Source organism: Dioscorea cayenensis, unplaced genomic scaffold (assembly GCF_009730915.1).
Source record: "Dioscorea cayenensis subsp. rotundata cultivar TDr96_F1 unplaced genomic scaffold, TDr96_F1_v2_PseudoChromosome.rev07_lg8_w22 25.fasta BLBR01000402.1, whole genome shotgun sequence".
NCBI classification, from domain to species: Eukaryota; Viridiplantae; Streptophyta; class Magnoliopsida; order Dioscoreales; family Dioscoreaceae; genus Dioscorea; species Dioscorea cayenensis.
The window spans coordinates 17510-36020 of NW_024086793.1; the positions used below are offsets into that span (position 1 = coordinate 17510).

At 35.3% G+C, this 18511-nt stretch overlaps 1 protein-coding gene and 1 pseudogene across 1 annotated transcript; one reads left to right on the plus strand and one right to left on the minus strand.

Moving 5' to 3' along the window:
- The first annotated feature begins 8695 nt into the window (after positions 1–8695).
- On the plus strand, positions 8696–17419 carry LOC120254272 (manganese-dependent ADP-ribose/CDP-alcohol diphosphatase-like). The gene is given in 3 exon segments (XM_039262400.1): positions 8696–9033; positions 16185–16558; positions 16561–17419. Coding segments are annotated over 2 exon segments (957 nt in total). The 5' UTR covers positions 8696–9033; positions 16185–16215; the 3' UTR covers positions 17175–17419.
- LOC120254271 lies at positions 9396–13464 on the minus strand (annotated as a pseudogene).
- Positions 17420–18511: the final 1092 nt, after the last annotated feature.

An 18511-nucleotide genomic window follows, 5' to 3' on the forward strand; every position in this document is an offset into this window, starting at 1 on the left:
TCTGGCAGCTTCTGAAATTTAAAGTTTGTTTTTTATTTTATCAGGAGATGATGCTTGGTAAATAGTAAATAACACCTGCAATGAAAGATCCATGCAGGTCTTTAAAAGAGGCTATGTGATCTGCCCGACATTAATGTTTTAGGCGCGTGCAGTTAATTAAGGAGAGGGATGAAAAAAAAAATAGGCAACCAGAATCGGGTTTATAATTGGTCCAGTTCACTGTAGAAACCTGAATTTTGAAAAATCCGTCTGATCATCAATCCTGGTTTGCAATTTTTTTTTAAATCTATATTTATAATAATAGATTAATAATAACAATAATATCAAAAATATGGAAGATTAAAGTGTAGAGTCAAAATTTATAAGCTTAAGGTTGGTACAAAGTGGATTTCAGATTTCTTCCTTGGACTTGAACTAAGAATTAGGGCTACTTTATTCTACAAATTTTGGGGCCGCTACATCTTTGCTGTTGGGCTCTTTCCTTGCCGGGGCTCCGATCAACGACTACACTAGAATTAAGATCGAAAACTAGTGCAAGGATTGAGAGTTGAAGCAGTTCACTAAGCTTTTGAGCCTTTTGGTCCAGATCACAGGGGTATATTGCATGTAGGATTTGTTTGTTTTGTTTTTTTGGTTTTTGTTTTTTGTTTTTTTGACTTGGTGAACATTTGAGTTCTTTCTTATTTTTACTTAGATATCAAACATCTCTGTTCTTGTTGATGTGTCAAACAACTCAAACCATATTGAAAATCACTAAAGCAGCGATATTTGTTGACAACATTTGCACAATAATTGCAACTATAAAAAGTACATTTGTTGTTGTTGTTGTTTTAACTTTGTGAACAATGAGGGTGCATGATATTGATGGTTAGGTTTTTATGATATTCAGTTGGTCTTCTAGTTTTCTGCCATTGCAGCCATTGACCTATTCTTGTTTTCTTTGTTGTATTATGGATTTTTTGGAGCAAATATTGCATTGAATTCGAATGGATTTATTTTCTATGCAATCTTTAATCGTTGTTTAGATATCATACATCTCTGGCATATTGTATCTTGAGCTTTTTTTTTTCTTTTTATTTTGATGTGCAAATCATGTAGGGAATCACCAAGTAATTCTTTGTTAGAATTAATTATGTTTATTATGTTTATATATATGTATATATAAGATCATTATATATATATATTAATTATGTTTATTTTATTTCTTTTATCTTCAGATTGGGTGTTTATTCAACATTTAGTGAAACAATTACTCACCAAAACCATTCGGAAGAATCAGAAGAAGGTCAGTTCTTTAGTCCTGTTTTTGAATTTTCAAATTTGTTCACTATTTTAATTCTTTGTATTTTGCCTAGGAAATGGAAATCAATGCACAATCATCATCCGTCTCTAGTTCTGTTCATTCGAAAAGTGATCCTGCTTGGGACCATTTTGCTTTAACCACTAATGATTAGAAGGAAGCAATTTCAATGTCTTTTATTGTGGATCTAAATATCAAGGTGGAGGCATTTATAGGATGAAACACCATATAGCCGGAGTTCGTAACAACATTACAACTTGTAAAAAAAGTTCCGTATGATGTTTGTGAGCAATGTTTGGCACATCTTAATTCTTCAAAGCAAAAAGAGCAAAAATGTGAAGATGCATATAAAGTTATTGAATAGAATGATGATGAGCAGTTATAAGAGTTAAATCCTACATCAAAGCATCAAGAAAAAAAAGGTTCAGCCTTTGAAAAGTTACTTGGGAAAAGAAAAGCAAAAGATCCAATTAGAGATGATGTAGTTCTAAAGCCTGCTTTAGGCTCCCAACCTAGCATCAAAAGTGTGTTATGTGGCAAACAAGCAGTTCAAAAGGCACATATGACAATCACTAGATAGTTTTTAAATGTATGCATTCCTTTTAATGCAGTGCGGTCTTATTTTCAGTCGGCTTTAGATGCTATTGCTATGATTAATAGTCGATATAAGGCCCCATCCTACAATGATATGAGAATTCACTTGTTGGAAACTTCTTATTGATGATTATAGAAGCACTTGGGCGAACTCTGGATGTACAATCATGGGTGATGGTTGGATTGATTAAAGGCAAAGGACTTTCATTAATTTTTTGGTGTGCTGTCTAGCTGGAATAACATTTATCAAGTCCATTGATGCATCAGATATTGTCAAGGATGCCTCAAATTTGTGTAATTTGTTTGCAGAAATAGTTGAATGGGTTGGACCTTCTAATGCGGTGCATTTAGTTGCCGATAATGCAAGTAACTATGTGAAAGCCAAATTGTTTGGAATCTAGTGGAGAATCTTTCTACTACCTATATTAATATTATAGACAATATTGATCATGGAAATTGGCTGGATGTCAATCAGAATGGAAATTCCAAATAAAATACTTCTTTGATTGCTGCCACCATTTGGTCATTTGGAAGAGTCATTGTGATCTAATTTTCAATCATAGAGATCTTGATCTCTTTTAGATTACCAAAAATGTTGTTGAGTATACTAAAGAGTTCAGGATTAACAAGACAAACTACAAGCTGATTAATTATTTCATCTACAACAGGCCCACCCAGGATACTTTGGGAGTCTTCTTGGCAACTGCTTGGAATGAAGCAATAGGTAAAAGGTGGAGTTGGTTTCATTATCATTGATTCTAATTCAAAGGTTTTTTTGTACAGGTTTGGTCCCACTAGTATTGATGCAAGAATTGAATTAGAGTCAAAAGCTTTAGCTACAGACCATGGGGATCATTAAAGAAGCTAGGGAGAGATGTTCTAACATTTATATTAGCTCAAAGGAGATGTGGAATGCGCTCCAGGGGAACGATGAAGCTTATCATTGGAGACATTCAAACTGCATTAATGAAATTAGGAATTTGCTTATCTACTTCAACATTTTGAGAATGAATTTACTACATTAGACTTGGAACAAGATTGTTCCTGCTTTAGCTGGTCAAGGAATCAAAGCTACTTAACTGTCTTTTTTTCACAAGGGAATGGAGAAACCAAAGTGGATCATGAGAATGCTCAATCATGCTAGCTTTACTGATTGACTTTGCTGCTTTTTCTAGCTTTTTCCCTCCGTTTTTGTGTTTTCTTTCAGTTTTTTCTGGTTTCCTGTTTGGTTGTAAGTTTGAACTCTTTTTCTTTTAATAAATAGTGACGTGATATCTCCTTTACCCCAAAACAAACTATGTGAAAGCCGGAAAATTGTTGCAAGAGAGGTATGAACACATTTATTGGATGCCTTGTGCAGCCGATTGCCTAAATTTGTTGTTGTAATACATCAGTAAAATGCCTCATGTGGGCGAGATTGCAAATCAGGCTTCAAAGGTGACTATTTTTGCCTACAACCATATTTTCTTATTATCCTTATTACTTTGAAGAGCATTTATGAGCATAAACATGACTTGCAAGCTTTGGTGACAAGCAAATATTATAGAGATAAACGATTATCTAGAAGTGCTATAGGAAAAGTTGTCAATGATACTATTTTGGATAATAAATTTTGGGATGAATGTTTGCTTATGGTGAAGATTAAAGCACCTATAATCAAGCTTTTGCGTATTGTGGATGCTGGTCCAAGAAATCCGCTTGACGCAAGTACTCTTCTTCTCCACTTTTTTTAACCAAAGAGACCGCCATCCTTCCAATTGTCGGAATATTATTTTTGAAGACATTCTCTCTTCTTGGTTTCCTGAATTTCTCTTTTTGATTTTTTTTCCCTGAATCCTTGCATTTAATATTTTCCATTTCTTAGATCTTCCCTTTCCCCAAAGAAGGCTTTATATTATCGTCGTTAAATTGTGAACTTCATATGAAGAGGACTCATAGTGAAGATGCTAGAAATGAACATCCAACTATAAGATATACAGCCTACATGGATGGGCAAGGACTAAACAGGTGATTTGTATTTATTTATTTATTTATTTGGGTTTGTGTATTCGTGTGAAACCTTATTTCCAAAATATTTTACTGTTCATTATTTTGTGTTGCTTTTTTGTGGTTGAAAATTATCCTGTGAATCAGAAGAAGATTTATGTTTTGGTTGGTTTTCTTCCATTTATAAGTTCAACTATTCATGTATATATATTATATTGTTGTTATTTACAAGCAAAACCTAAAAGCAAAAAATTATATAACTACACACACACATATCTATATATATCTATCTATCTATATATATATATATATATATATATATATATATATAAACTATAAGAGTATATGTTTTATAACTTTTATATTTGTATTTGTCTACCCCTATCCAATCCTTACTCTATTGACAACGAAAACTCTTCGATAACTACCATGTAATCGAGCGTGAAGAAAGCAAGACAGAGTCCTATCCTCAATCTTCTCATGTATGTCAGGGTATAAGTAGGTTTCTAATTGATGAGGATGTGCACGGTAATTATATAACATTTTAATGAGCTTTAACTTATCAGAAGAGGGAACGGTAGATACTAAGTGAGAACAACAAACATTAAAGAGAAACGTAATATATTAAGTGAAAACTGCAATCAATAAGTAGAAAACCATTATGTTAAAAGGAAACTTTGTGTAATACATGGAAAACTATTAACTATTATATTAAGTGAATACTTAATATAATGCGTAGATAGGTAGTTTATTAAGTGTAGATAAATTTAAAATTCTGTTTGCTAGCAAAATTGCGTAGTGTATGTTTGAGGTGTTTTATATCCAAAAATCATTATTTACAGATTTTCATCAGCACACTTTTGGAATGCTAAGACAAAATAGGGATGGCTAGGACCCTGACAGATTTTCATTGGGAAGGAAATGTGTTTTGCTTCAAGGATATGCTCTCCAAAAAATGCACCCATGTTAGTGTATGTATCAAATTGAGGATGGAAAATATGAAATCAAGTGGAAAAGGTGATGACATTTAGAAACATTAAATTATAAGTAGAAACCTATAATTTTAAATTGAAACATTGTATACTATGTGGAAAGCTATTAGTTATAATTTTGTTTGATAACAAAATTGCACAATGCATCTTTAAACTGTTCAACGTCTAGAAACCATTGGGCTTCATTCATGACAAACTTTTAGAATGCTTTGAAGAAGTAGGAAGGACTAAAACCATGACAAATCCTTACTACAATGGGGAAAGTATGCTCTCCAAAACTTAATCCCTAGTGGTGTATCACAAATGAGGAAAAACAAATGGAACCATGCAGGAAAAAAATTTGATGGTTTTCGTAAAGAATGAACAAAAAGAAAAAATCGATTAATTTAAGTGGAAAATTCAATGATTAATCTGAAACTTGATATAATAAACAAAAATTTAAATATTAAACAGAAACATCATATATTAAGCATAAATTCTAAAACTTAAATCCAGAATTTGAATAACAAGGAGAAACATTTTACATTAAGTAAAAACATCATATACTAAGTGAAAACTTGAAAATACATTAAGTATCTCAAAAACATTGTTTACAGAGTATATGAATACAAAGAATTGATATTTAGGATAGAAATGAAGAGTTCAAATGAATGCCCACCGCCCCTTCATTTGAATCAACAATGATGTCAATGACAACACTATTGAACATGTAATATATGTGCCACATATACTGAAATTTAACCTCAGAATCAATAGAAGAAACTATTCTTTGTGAATCTGGTGTGACAAACTTCACCCACACAGTAAATGTCAAGGCCCCAATCATTTACGTATCTCCCTAGTAATTTGTTCCAAAAATTAACACAATAATACTACATAACTCATTACACCTTCTACATCTAGCGATGACACAAAGGTCTCCATTGACAACCTTCAACTAAATCATCTTATAATGACATATGTTAAAATTGCACAAGATATGGAAACCATAACAGGCAAAAGACTCAAGAACTCACCACAAAGGTAGATGTTTGTTTGAGCCTTTCTCTTGTGAACTTGGTCGTTGACTCATTGAGCAAGAGATGGTTACTCCCAGTAGACAAATGGATGGCACTAGAACAAAATCACAATGAATAATTGGAAGAAGAGATATTTATTTTAGCAAGATGAAAACAAAAGGGAAAAAAGGGAATTAAAGAAGAAAAAAAAAAGTCAATTTTTTCTTCCATAAAATTAAGAGAAATGCTATTTCCTCCGAAATAGCAGTCCGAAATACTGGGCCGAATGACGTGGATGCCTATGTGGCATCCACGTCATCCAACTTTCTCTCTCTTGTTTTAAGAGAAAACAAAAATTGCTTTTACTTTTCCCAAATTGTCGTCTTCATCGCAGTCTCCATCTCGAAAACGAAGCCCTTTCCTCGCCGTTTTGCTTGACGCCACCGGCGCATCGTCACCGACCTCGCCACCGCCAAGCCCTCCGTCGCCTTCTTGTTTAACGCCACCGGCACACCGTCCCCCAACGTCACCACCGTGAAGCCCTTCGCACACCGTTGCCGGCGTTGCCTACATCTGCCCACACGCGCGAAGCTCTAAATTTCGCATGTTAGCGGGTATATATGCATACATAAATATATATCTTTGTTTTTTTGTGTTCGTTTATATCTTGATCCCGAAATTTTCTCGAACGGGATCGATCCTCGTAGACACGATGGTCTCCCTCCGCCACCATGGCCACGTCCCATCTGCCGGGAGCTCTCCCTTGTTCAAAAGAAGAGAGGAACAAGAATCGACGGTGCCGGTGGCGTCAAGAGAGTCGGGCGAGGAAAGGCTTCAGCGGTGGTGTGGTGACGGCGTCGGCGACATGTCGGTGGTGTCAAGCGGCGGTGAGGTGGCGACGTCGGGCGACATGTCGGTGGCGTCGAGGCGACGCAGCGAGGAAAGGTGTTTCGGAGTGGAAGACGATGATTTGGGAAAGATGGAAAAACCTAGTTCTCGTTTGTTTCCCTTTAACTCTTTAAAACAGGAGAGAGAAAGATGGATGACATGGATGCCACAAAGGCATCCACGTCATTCGCCCGCGAATTTCTGACTGGAATTTCGTTTGAAATAGCATTTCTCTAAAATTAAAAGTATGCAAAAAGGTACCCACAAGTGAAATGATGGCAAAAAAAGCTAGTGATGTGATGGCCATTATTTTAAATTCAAAAAAGAGATGTGACCAGATGAGTTTTCCCCTACTAATTATAGGGGCAATATTTAAATTTATAGATAGAGATAATTGATAGTGTGAGATCCAAGGACTAAAAAATAATTAATTGCAAAAGGAGGAGCTATCTGGGATATTCAAATGTCAGAGGAACTATCACGAAGTTTTAAAATTTACAGGGACCTACCTATAAATAGTTTTCTCATTTTTTTAGTTTTTAATTTTTATTTTTTGTTGTCATACTCCCAAACTACTTCATCTTAAGATTGATCCATGAAATTCACCTTTCGAGGTGCCATGCTTTAACTTGAAGTTGGCCTACAGAGTTCACCTTTCAAAGTAACACCATCCAACCTTATGTTGGCCTCGTGGAATCCCTCCTTTTGCGTACCACACCATTAGTTAGATTGTTATGACAAGTTAAAGCTCAAAAAATAAAAGAGTCTAGATTTGAAGAGATTACATGAAGAAGAATTTAGATCAAGATACAAGTTTCACATATTGAAAATCAAGCTCAAATAAATTGAATGAAACAAATTCAATGGAGGAAATAAGAAAAGAAAGAAAAAAAAAAGACTTTGAAAAGGTTAACAAGTCAATAAATCAATAAAACATCACACCTTTATTAAGAATGTCGAAAAAAGTCAAAGTGCCACGGGGACCCAATTCCCCGCCCTGTCGAGACCTGGGTCAGAGAATTTTTTAAGGGTCAGGGCCGGGGCTTGGCTTGAAAAAAAAAAATTCCCCGTCGGGGTCGGGAATATCCTCCCCACCCGAGCCCTTCCCCGAAATATTAAATACTTAATTTAAATATATATATATATATATATATATATATATATATATATATATATATATATATATATATATTATATTTTATGCTATAAATATCTAAATAATAATTTAACAAAAGACCATATATTTATTTTTTTTAATTAGAAAATTATTAATAATTAAATTAATATTAATATAAAAATTAAATAAAAATCGATACATTTATATTAACTATATTGCTTTTTAAAAATTTTTTCTAAATTTTGCAAAATAATTTATTTTGGTGATTAGTAGTATGTTGGCATTTTTGTTAGGTCATATTTGTAAATGAATTTCTCAATTATTAAAAATTATTATGGTATTTTTTTGTCAAATATGTCATAAATTTTATTTTAAATAATACTAATATTTTAATTTATTAATTGGGGCCAGAGAATCCACCAAACACGAAAAACTCCAGCTGGGACGGGGACAAGGACCAGGTCGGGAAAAAAATTCTCCGTATTTAGGTACTGATTGTGGGTTAGAGATGGGAGTAGAATTTTGGGATCGAAGTCAGAAAATATGTGTCAAGTGAATCCCTTCATCTCAAAAGTGTCACAGTCCTTTTGAGAGGAAAAATCAAAGAGAAGTAAAATGACAAATAGTATTATATTGACTTTCTTTAAATTTAAAAGAATAATTACATGTACTTGTGAATAAGCCATACTTATTCCATGAAATCAATAAAATATTTATTTCATTTTACTGCTTTATCTCATTCAAATTTTTTATTTTTTTTCTTAATTAGAGGTTCTTAAGACATTGTCCAGAGTAATTATCATTAGCACCAATAAAAAAAATTAGGCGAATGGCAACACATCTTGTTCATTTGACACATGAGGCCTGCCCCCGTTAGCCCTAGAGCTGCTCTGGAAGCTCTCATCAATGATGAGAGCATTCCCCCCTTTCTCTTGATCTTGAGTTATCATTCACCCTTACACTGATAGTTTTGCCACCAGTAACTTCTAGAATAAATTGTATTTCCTCGCACCACATTCCTCTTCAAATATGTTCGGCTGCATCATGGAGAAATAGATTTTTTTTTCCACAAGCAAGTTTAATTCTAGCTAAAATTCCACTAGTTTTATTGATTGCTGGGCATCTAGTGCGAGTTTCGGGTGCTGATTTTATTTACTGGTAAATGGCGAACTCTCTCCGCTTTGTTATTTGTACATTGTATTGATAGTTATTATTATTGTTGTTGTTAGTGCTTTGCCTGCTCCTGAAATTGATTCTTTGTTTTTGTCATGAGATGTTTTCTGGAGAATTATTTTCTTGAATAAAATAGGGCAATAAGAACAAGAAAAGTTATTATAGCATTGTAAAAAAACTAATAACAAATGACCTATGGCATGAAAAATCTCATGCAGGCCATTAGATGAGGATGTAGGATCAGTTTGACAAAAAGGAGGAACATATTGGAATGAGAGTGACATAAGAAGGTTGAACAAAACCCTCTTCAAAGTGATGCACACCACCTAATTCTAGTCTCTACGCTTCTACCTCTTATGGAAATTGAGATACTTGATGGAATAAGCATAGACAAAGAAGAAAAGAGTGACAAAAACCAAGTGAGCCAGTGCCACATAACCGAGAAAACTATGGTCATAGCCCAGATTGTTACTTAGGAATTCATTCAAAGGCTTGCTAGATTGGCCTCGTATCTCAATGTGGTTATCAAGGTTCCCAAATTGTGATGCTGCAAGCCCATATAGTGTCCAAGCCAATGGGGTTGCCCAGTAGTACCACCTCCACCATATTGGAATCAACCTCATGAATGAATATAACAACAATAAGAACAACAAGAGAGGAGAGGCAGAAAGTGAAAACCAATCTAAGAATAAGAAAGAGGTTTAGGACATGTAAAACTTACAACTTTTGAAACTTGTTCCAGAAAATGGTACCAAACAGAACACCAGTAACGATAGTGGTGAAAAATCGTATGGCATTATATTGTGGATCTCTCCAATAAGACCAATGTTGTTTTCAGAAACAAACCAAACATTGTGTGATAAAGCTTTGTGCATACTTTGTAGAAAAGGAAAGATCTTTTGATCCTGGTAATGGATCACTCAACTCCTCGATTAGTAGTTGATTTTTTATGAATGGCGCCAAGAAAATGTAAACAAATGGCTAGCCTCAATAAGTGAAATTAATAACATCATAGGCATGTATACTTACTGATAAAGAGAAGAGCTTCCTTAAAATTCTGCAAAGTCCAGACTCAGTTGAGCCTCAGCAGAGGAAGATGTTATTTCCAACATCCATGTTGCTGGGTTACACCCTTCAGTTATTTTCTTAACACCAGGAATTGCCTAGTGTGGAATTCCATTTGTAAGATGCATATAGTAGAATGCTATATATAATCACTGTACAATGATCCTCAGCACTAAACATTCGTACTATGCCACTAGATAGACATTTCAATTTCGTAATATCAAATAATTCACCGAGTAGAATTTCAAATGCTTCTTTCCAAAACTCTTTTTTTTTGGAAGCCGAGAAGAACTATATGAAAAATTTAGTTTTTATAGCATCTGCAGAAATTTACTTCAAAATATTCTATAAGATTAGCAGAATGATGTCTAAGAGGTCCTGCATCTATGACTTGCCCTCCCCTCTTCATTAGGAGTGACTGAAATTACATAAAATAAAAATTGTATCAAGCTCCTCAAGAAGATTATACATAGTAAAAATCAACGGATGGATTATACACAATAGTAGAGTTAAGAAGAAACTAGAAACCTCGTCAAAAGCTTCAAAAATGTCAATGCTAGGTTGGTGGATGGTGCATACAACAGTCCGTCCTGTGTACACTGTATTTCTCACTATTCGCATAACAATAGCTGCAGCTCTATTGTGTGTTTGGATGGGGGTAATGGTTCTCCCTTTGGGGGAACCATTACTTACACATTCCCATGCATGTGTTTGGATGACTTTTTTGGAGGGTCACCATTAACCCCCACAGGGTAATGAAATATTCCCCCCATTAACCCCCACAAGGCCAGAGTTTGGCTCATCTATGAAGATGATAGATGGATTTGCAACCAACTCTACAGCTACTGTGAGCCACTTTCACTGTTCAGTTGATAGGCTGTCTACCCCTGGAAGACCCACCAAAGCTTCTCGTAATACATTAAGTTCAACCAACTCCATTACTTCTTCCACAAACATCTTTTGCAAAACAAGGAAACAAGGGTGGCAAATAGATAATCAAATTACGATTATGGTGTGATGAAAAAAAAACCCAAAAAGTCATGCAGAGAAGCTGGTCCAATTTGCAAATTAGATCACCATGTGTGCTTCCTGAAAAGATGCAGAAATTCTAAGCTCCTGAACCCTATGTTGTGACTGCTTTACTAATAGAGCTCCCATTATGAGATGGCATAACTAGGGCTAACTAACTTAGTGCACATTGCACCCTTATTAGCACCTTTCACTATAATTTGAATAAAAACAAAGATCAGGGAGAAGATAGCATGGCTTTCTTGTCTCCTTATTTATTTCAGGTGCTAGACACAACCATGCTGAATAAGTAAGAGATTCATAAACAGTAATGTGTGGAGAATGGATATCATGCTGTTCACAATATCCACAAACTTGTGCGAACGTCTCTTGCTTTTTGGGATAATCTGAGATATTGATACTCCCTTCAATGTAACGTCCGGTTTTTCTACCTACCAATATATCCATTAATGTGGTATTTCCGGCTCCACTAACTCCAACAAGTGCAGTAAGGACACCAGGCCTGAAAGCACCACTAACATTATGGAGTAATTGCAGACGACTCTCCTCAATCCTTTCATTCTTCATTTCTTAAAAGAAGAAAGAAAAAGGAAACATGAGCTACAATATTGCTGTGTGTGTGACTTCTCAACTATATTCAGTTTCTTTAGACTGCTGAAACTAGATGCACCAAACTAAGATGGCTCCTGACTAGACTAGCACTAGCAGAGAAATATGTGGTCCGAGCTTAGAAATGATTCATTTAGATGATCCTCTCATAACTAGAGTATCTTTTGTAAGCAACAATGACTTCATGCTATATTTTAGGCTAAAAGAAAATTGATGGCAGTATCACAGATGTAGGTAATATGGTGCAACTTACCGAAGGCATGTCTACATAATAGTTCACATGATTAAAGACAAGAGATAAAGGTTGAAAGGGTAAAACCATTCCTTTCCTAGTTTGTTTGTTCATTGTGTGAATACACTTTAAATTTCCTCCTTCCGTAGAGCTTGACGCATTAGTATCTGCAGAAAACTATAATCACAAAAATCTATATGTGGGCAGTGAAGCAGATGTGACAGCATTAGTTTCATTTAGTATCTTCTACTTCATCTGGCTAGGCATTTGAAAAAGAGCATATGGATTAATAAACTTACGATTTAAATATCGCAGTGCAAAAATAAAGCAGATGTTGAAAATAAAGGAAAACCCCATGAGTGCTCCAATAGAAATCCAATACCAGCGATCATCCGTAAGCATTCCTCTAGGCTTGAGAACATCCTTTCCAATTGTTGGTGCATCAATATGCTGTCATTGTTGGGCTATGACATAAAGGAATTGAGTTATATTCATTGGAGTTCCTCCTCTAGCAAGGGTTATATGACAATCATTGAATGGAACTTACAGTGTTCATCTAGGATCAAGAAATTCATAGATAGATACAGCATTCTGCCCATACATCATTGGAGAAATCTAGCAACGCCAAATCCACCAGGACTGAATATCATCTGCTTACAGAGAAAGGAAACAAATTAGTAAGAGTAGTTATCCAAACATCATAAAATTTAAAGAACTAAATTGGAATTGTAATAACATATGATGATTTTTAAACTTCAAAACTTTGGTAGGTGAATGGAAAACGTTCTTTCTGATGAGTCTGACAAGTAAAACAAATGAAATCAAGAAATCATTGACAACCTTTGGAGACAAGTAACCCGGCCAACTCATAAACAATGAGCAAAGTGAACATTCCGAATGTATTGGCATTGACCATAGTTCTACCGTCAACAGCAATGAAGTGGAACAGAGATAGGGCCATTTGGTGTGTAAAGAAGAATGCCAAATATTGTCTGGAAAAACCTATGAAAGAAGGCATAAAGCAATAGAAGCACATGTACTAACCAATAAACCCATATCATCAATTATCAAGTTCTATATAATGATAAGCTTATTGTAAAAAATTAAGTTGTATCAGCAAATAGAAGTGGAAATCAAACTGATTAAAGCAAAACACTAAGGTCTTTTACCGGCTTGCAGCAGGGGCAAGACCAATAGGGTAATAAGTAAGAACAACCTAGATTCCAGTTTCTAGATTCCAGTAGAGAGAGAGGAATCTTTAGTAGCCAATAAGATAGTCGAAAAGCCCAAGGTGGATAAATGAGATCCCTTTGTTTGTAGAAAACAGGAAGCCTGTCCACAGTCATAGCTAACTCTGCCATCCCGTTGAACATCACATTGACCAAACTATAAAATAGAGCTCCAAAGAACTTTCCTCCATCTGCAATTGTTTCATGCGGAAATTTTGTCCTCAAAAACACAGTCAAGGCTATTACTAACATTATTAGGATCACTAGTTGTCTTGGCTTGAGCCCTTGCAATGGCTAAAGCCTAAAGCTATATTAGCTATTTTTATCCAAAAAAAGTATAGTAGGTATACCTCCGACAAACAACACATTCGAGTTTAATAATAAATTTAATTACTAAACTCAGAAATGGTTTATTCCTATATATTAAGAGTAAATAAGTAAATAAAAAACTTCCTATAAAATAACAATTGTTTTTTCGTTTCGCAGGAGAAGATCATTCACTCACAACCATATGTGTATTTTCCAAGTGGACCATTTTTTTATTTGTTTGTGCATTCAGTGGATATATGAAGCACACTTTTGAACTTCTTCGAACATTTTAGTCCATATTTTTGTAAATAATATTCTTTTTAACAACTCGGTCACCATGAAAAATGATCAACATTATGGTCTTGTTTAATCATCAGATTATTTGTATGTAGCGTCCCAGCTTGGTCTCTTTAAATCTTCAAATTGGTTCTTTATAGCAACGAGAAAGTCCACAGAAAGTGCCAGGAGGATTTGGTAGGCCACTATATTTTGCTGTTAGGTTATTTGTTTCTTTCGACTTCTTTCCACTCTCTGGTTCCACTCCAAGTAATACTAGAACATTGTTAACATGGGCATCATGCACAATTAACATAGCAATTGTTTAAATGTATCAAACAGTTACACAAATGGTCGGGCATTTTCAATGGCATTTCAAGTTTAATCTTTTCTCTAAGAAGTGAGATTAATCCATTCTGTATTTATTTAGATAACTTGCGCCCAAGATCTTTCATGTGTTGGGCAACTCTTGTTTATTGGAGAGTCTATCACTGAAGTGTCAAATCTTGTGAATGATAGTTTTAAATATATTATTTTGTTTTGATTAATGTTGTAAATATAGTTCCACATCAGTTGTGTGATAGAAGTGTAATGGGTTTATATATATATATATATATATATATATATATATATATAGAGGGGTTGAAAGCCACTCAAAGGGGTGTTTTGGATGTCAAGATTGGAGTGGGAGTGAAGGAGGATTGGATGCAACCCTCTTGTTTGGGTATACATCAATGGGAGTGAGGGAGGATTATGGAGGGAGTGAGACTCACCCATGTGAGTGAGTCTCACTCACCACATAATTGAGGGGATTGTAGGGGGATTGGGCAACTTTAATATAAAAATGACTAATATGCCCTTATATATATATACCATGTTTTACAAGGTGTTTTTAATTGTTTTGATTTTTTTTATTACATTGTTGTTCTTATGCAAAAGAAATAATTGTTATAGTTAACTTCTTTTATTGGAATTATTTTTAATTTAATTTGTAATTAATATTATTAGTTAATAGCTAATTAATGATATTATTACTTAAATCTAAAAAATTAGAATGAAATTATAGTATTATAAAGTTAAATATTTATTTTTGATAATTAATTATTTACATTTTTTAATATTTTTAAAAGATATAATTAAAAATAACTCATTATTATTATATGTACAATAGTATTTGTTTTGCATAAAGGGCATAAGTGTCATTTTATCATATTTACTTTCTTTACTTTTCACATTCCCAATAAATTACACTCTCCAAACCTTATCAACCAAACACTTTCTTTATTCTCACTCCTACTCCACTCCCCCTCATGTCACTCCTATCCTATTCCTCCCTAAATCCACTCCTGACAACCAAACGCCCCCTAAGTCTTGAGACTTTTTGGTGTAAGATCCCTAAGCTTATGTAGTACCCATATAGGGCCCACTAGTACAAAATATAAAATCTTAACATGGTATTAGAGAAATATAGTGGAGCCCAACATATATATTAAAAAAAAAGACCTCTGAGACACAAGTGGTGTACAAGTCCATGTGAGTAGGACCTCTGAAACACAAGTAGTGTACTAGTCCATGTGTGTAGGACCTTTGAGACACAAAATAGTGTACAAGTCCTGATAAAAAAACAGACCTTTGGTGTACAAGTCTGAGCAATTTCAAACCGACAAAAATGAAATGACCCAGTTGAACTCGAGGGAGGGTGTCGGAAATATAGTCCTACATCGGTTGTGTGACAGAAGTGTAATGGGTTTATATGTAGGTATAAGGGTTGAGCCACTAAATTTTAAGACTTTTTTGTAAAATCCCTAAGCTTATGTAGTACCTATATAAGGCCCACTAGTACAAAATATAAAATCTTAACAATTAGAATAAGTATTTTGTAGCAAGTTATTTGTCAAAGGATGCTCTGGATACTTGTTTGTCTGCAAGGTCTTGATTGTTGCTTCTTAATTCGGAAAATGATCGGCTAAGTTGTGTTTGATTTTGCTCAATTGCAAATATTATTTAGTGAAGTGTGCATATTGGGTACTTTCTTGTATGAAATCGATGTCACTTGTGGTTTTGAGGATTGTTCTTATTCACAGGCAGATACCAAGTAATTTAGATTTAAAGCATCAGGTGTAGAACAATGGCGAATCTATTATTATTTCATGCCAATGAATAAATGAGGGTCAGAAATTTTGCTTGCATGACATTGATCTGCAACATGTCCTTGGGGAAATTATTCCAGTACTAATTTACAATTGACTTCATTTGCATGCAGACCTAGTTAAGAACTTGTCTACAATATGTTTTATGCATCATTGAGAAAATTAAGTTAATTGTTATTTATGATGTCTCCAAAACTATCTAACAACTCCATTATTGATTTCCTCATTTTTATTCAGGAAATTGTTTGTAAGTGCATGATCACGTATAATGGCTTCTACAAGTGTGTTTGCAAATGGCCAAATGAAGAAGCCCCTTTTCTCTTTTGGGGTTATATCTGATGTCCAGTACGCTGACATTCCAGATGGCCACTCATTCCTTGGCATACCAAGGTACTATCGGCATAGCCTTCTGGTTCTGCAAAGGGCTGTTGATAAATGGAACAACCACAAGGAACTCAAATTCTCTGTGAACTTCGGTGACATAGTTGATGGATTCTGTCCCAAGGAGAAATCACTAGAAACAATGCAAACTGTCATCAAGGAATTCGAGAAATTCAATGGCCCTGTATACCACATGATTGGCAACCATTGCCTCTACAATCTCCCAAGGTCTAATTAGTGCCACTGCTGAAGATGCCGGCTAACCATGGTTGTGCATATTTTGATTTTTCCCCATACCCTGGGTACCGATTTGTTGTGTTAGATGCCTATGACATTAGTGCCATAGGTTGGCCAAAGGATCACCCCAAAACTATGGCAGCCATGAAATTTTTGCAGGAAAAGAATCCGAATGCTGACAAGAATAGTCCAAGTGGCCTGTCCGGTCTTGAAAAGAGATTCGTAATGTTCAATGGGGCTGTTGGAAAGGAACAGTTGACGTGGCTTGACAACATTCTTCAGGATTCCACCAGACAACAGCAGAATGTGATTATATGTTGTCATCTTCCTCTGGATCCTAATGCAGCTGCAGCTGAGTCACTCTGCTGGAATTATGATGAGGTAATGGAAGTAATTCACAGATACAAATGTGTCAAGGCATGCTTGGCTGGGCATGACCATAGAGGTGGGCACTCTCTTGATTCCCACGGGATACATCACCATGTCTTTGAAGCTGCTCTAGAGTGCCCTCCGAACACAAATGCATTTGGTTATATTGATGTCTATCATGGGAAGATAACACTCTTCGGCATTGACAGGATGGTGACGGTGGAGATGCTGTTCAATTAATTCATGACCCACTATAAGATGTTACTTCGTATTTGGTGTATCCTGTTTCTTTGTGCTGGCTGTATATTTGACCACATGCATTGACAACCTATTTCCAGTTGATAACTGGTTATATGCTGTGCAGGAGGAACTTATGACTATTGTATTCGATGAAAATTGATGGAGTGATCTTCCTTGGCTGTGAAATTCTGTAATGCTCCTTTTACTGCTAATGAGCAACCAAATGCCGCTGTGCTGCATTGAAATCCAGCTATATGTTAGGGAGTTGTGAATTCAATGAACTCTAAATATACGATTTGTCTATTCAGAATATTGGTTAGCAATACATTTGTAGGGTGAATTCTACCATACCTGCATTATCCGTCACTTCTTGATATGCATTTTTAGTCTTCAGCCCTTAAATGGAAGTTGCCTTCATATATGCATCAATCTCAGTGATCAGGGGTAAGTATTACTGGTGGCCACAAATGTTTCGTAAGTATACTACTGCTACACTACGTTTTTTATAACGATGTGCCGCATGAAACATGCTCGGTCGCTTCACGTCCTGATTCGTGTTTGGGGTTGTTTCGTCGAAGGTCTCTGAGGGTGGCCATCCGAGCGTGGATGGCTCCATAATTGAGTCACCCTCAGCGATCTTCACCGGAAGCAACCCTGCAAACATACGTAAATGTCGCATGAGTGACTGAGCAGTGACTGTCAGCATCGTTATAACGATGTGCTAACGTCATTATCTTCTACGAAACATTTAGTGACACCAATGACATTTCTACCCCTCGGGATATGTGACCCCTGCATCCCTCTCTCTTTTTGATAATTCTGACAGCATTTCATATCTGTTTCATACACCTAAACAGCGTCCAGAAAAATCCAGTGTCTCTCTGACAGTTATTTGACCATTATGAAGCTCATGTTGACTAATGTATGCACAAGTTCTATGGGGAATGAATTCTGATAACTCACGACCACAATATGTGATTTTGCCAGATGTCTGAGATAGCAATACAAAACAGAGTCAAGCTAATTTTTAAGAAGAGCACTAGATATAAGACTGTAATTAGATCACAAAGAACAACTTATTACATAGGTCCAATTACAATATGAGGATAAACAAAACAGAGTACACTTACCCTTAACTTTTGATCAAGCTTCCCAGCAAGCGACAGAAGATGAGAAGAAAGGTTGTTTTGCCTGAGCTTGGGGGGTCCCAAAATCAATGTCATCCTGATGATTATTTTATCGGTGAAGTAGATGTTATTTTAGTAAAAAGCATGTATCAATGTTGAATCCATTGGTTTTTTTTCCCAATGTAGACTTTTTTTTTTAATTAGTTAAAT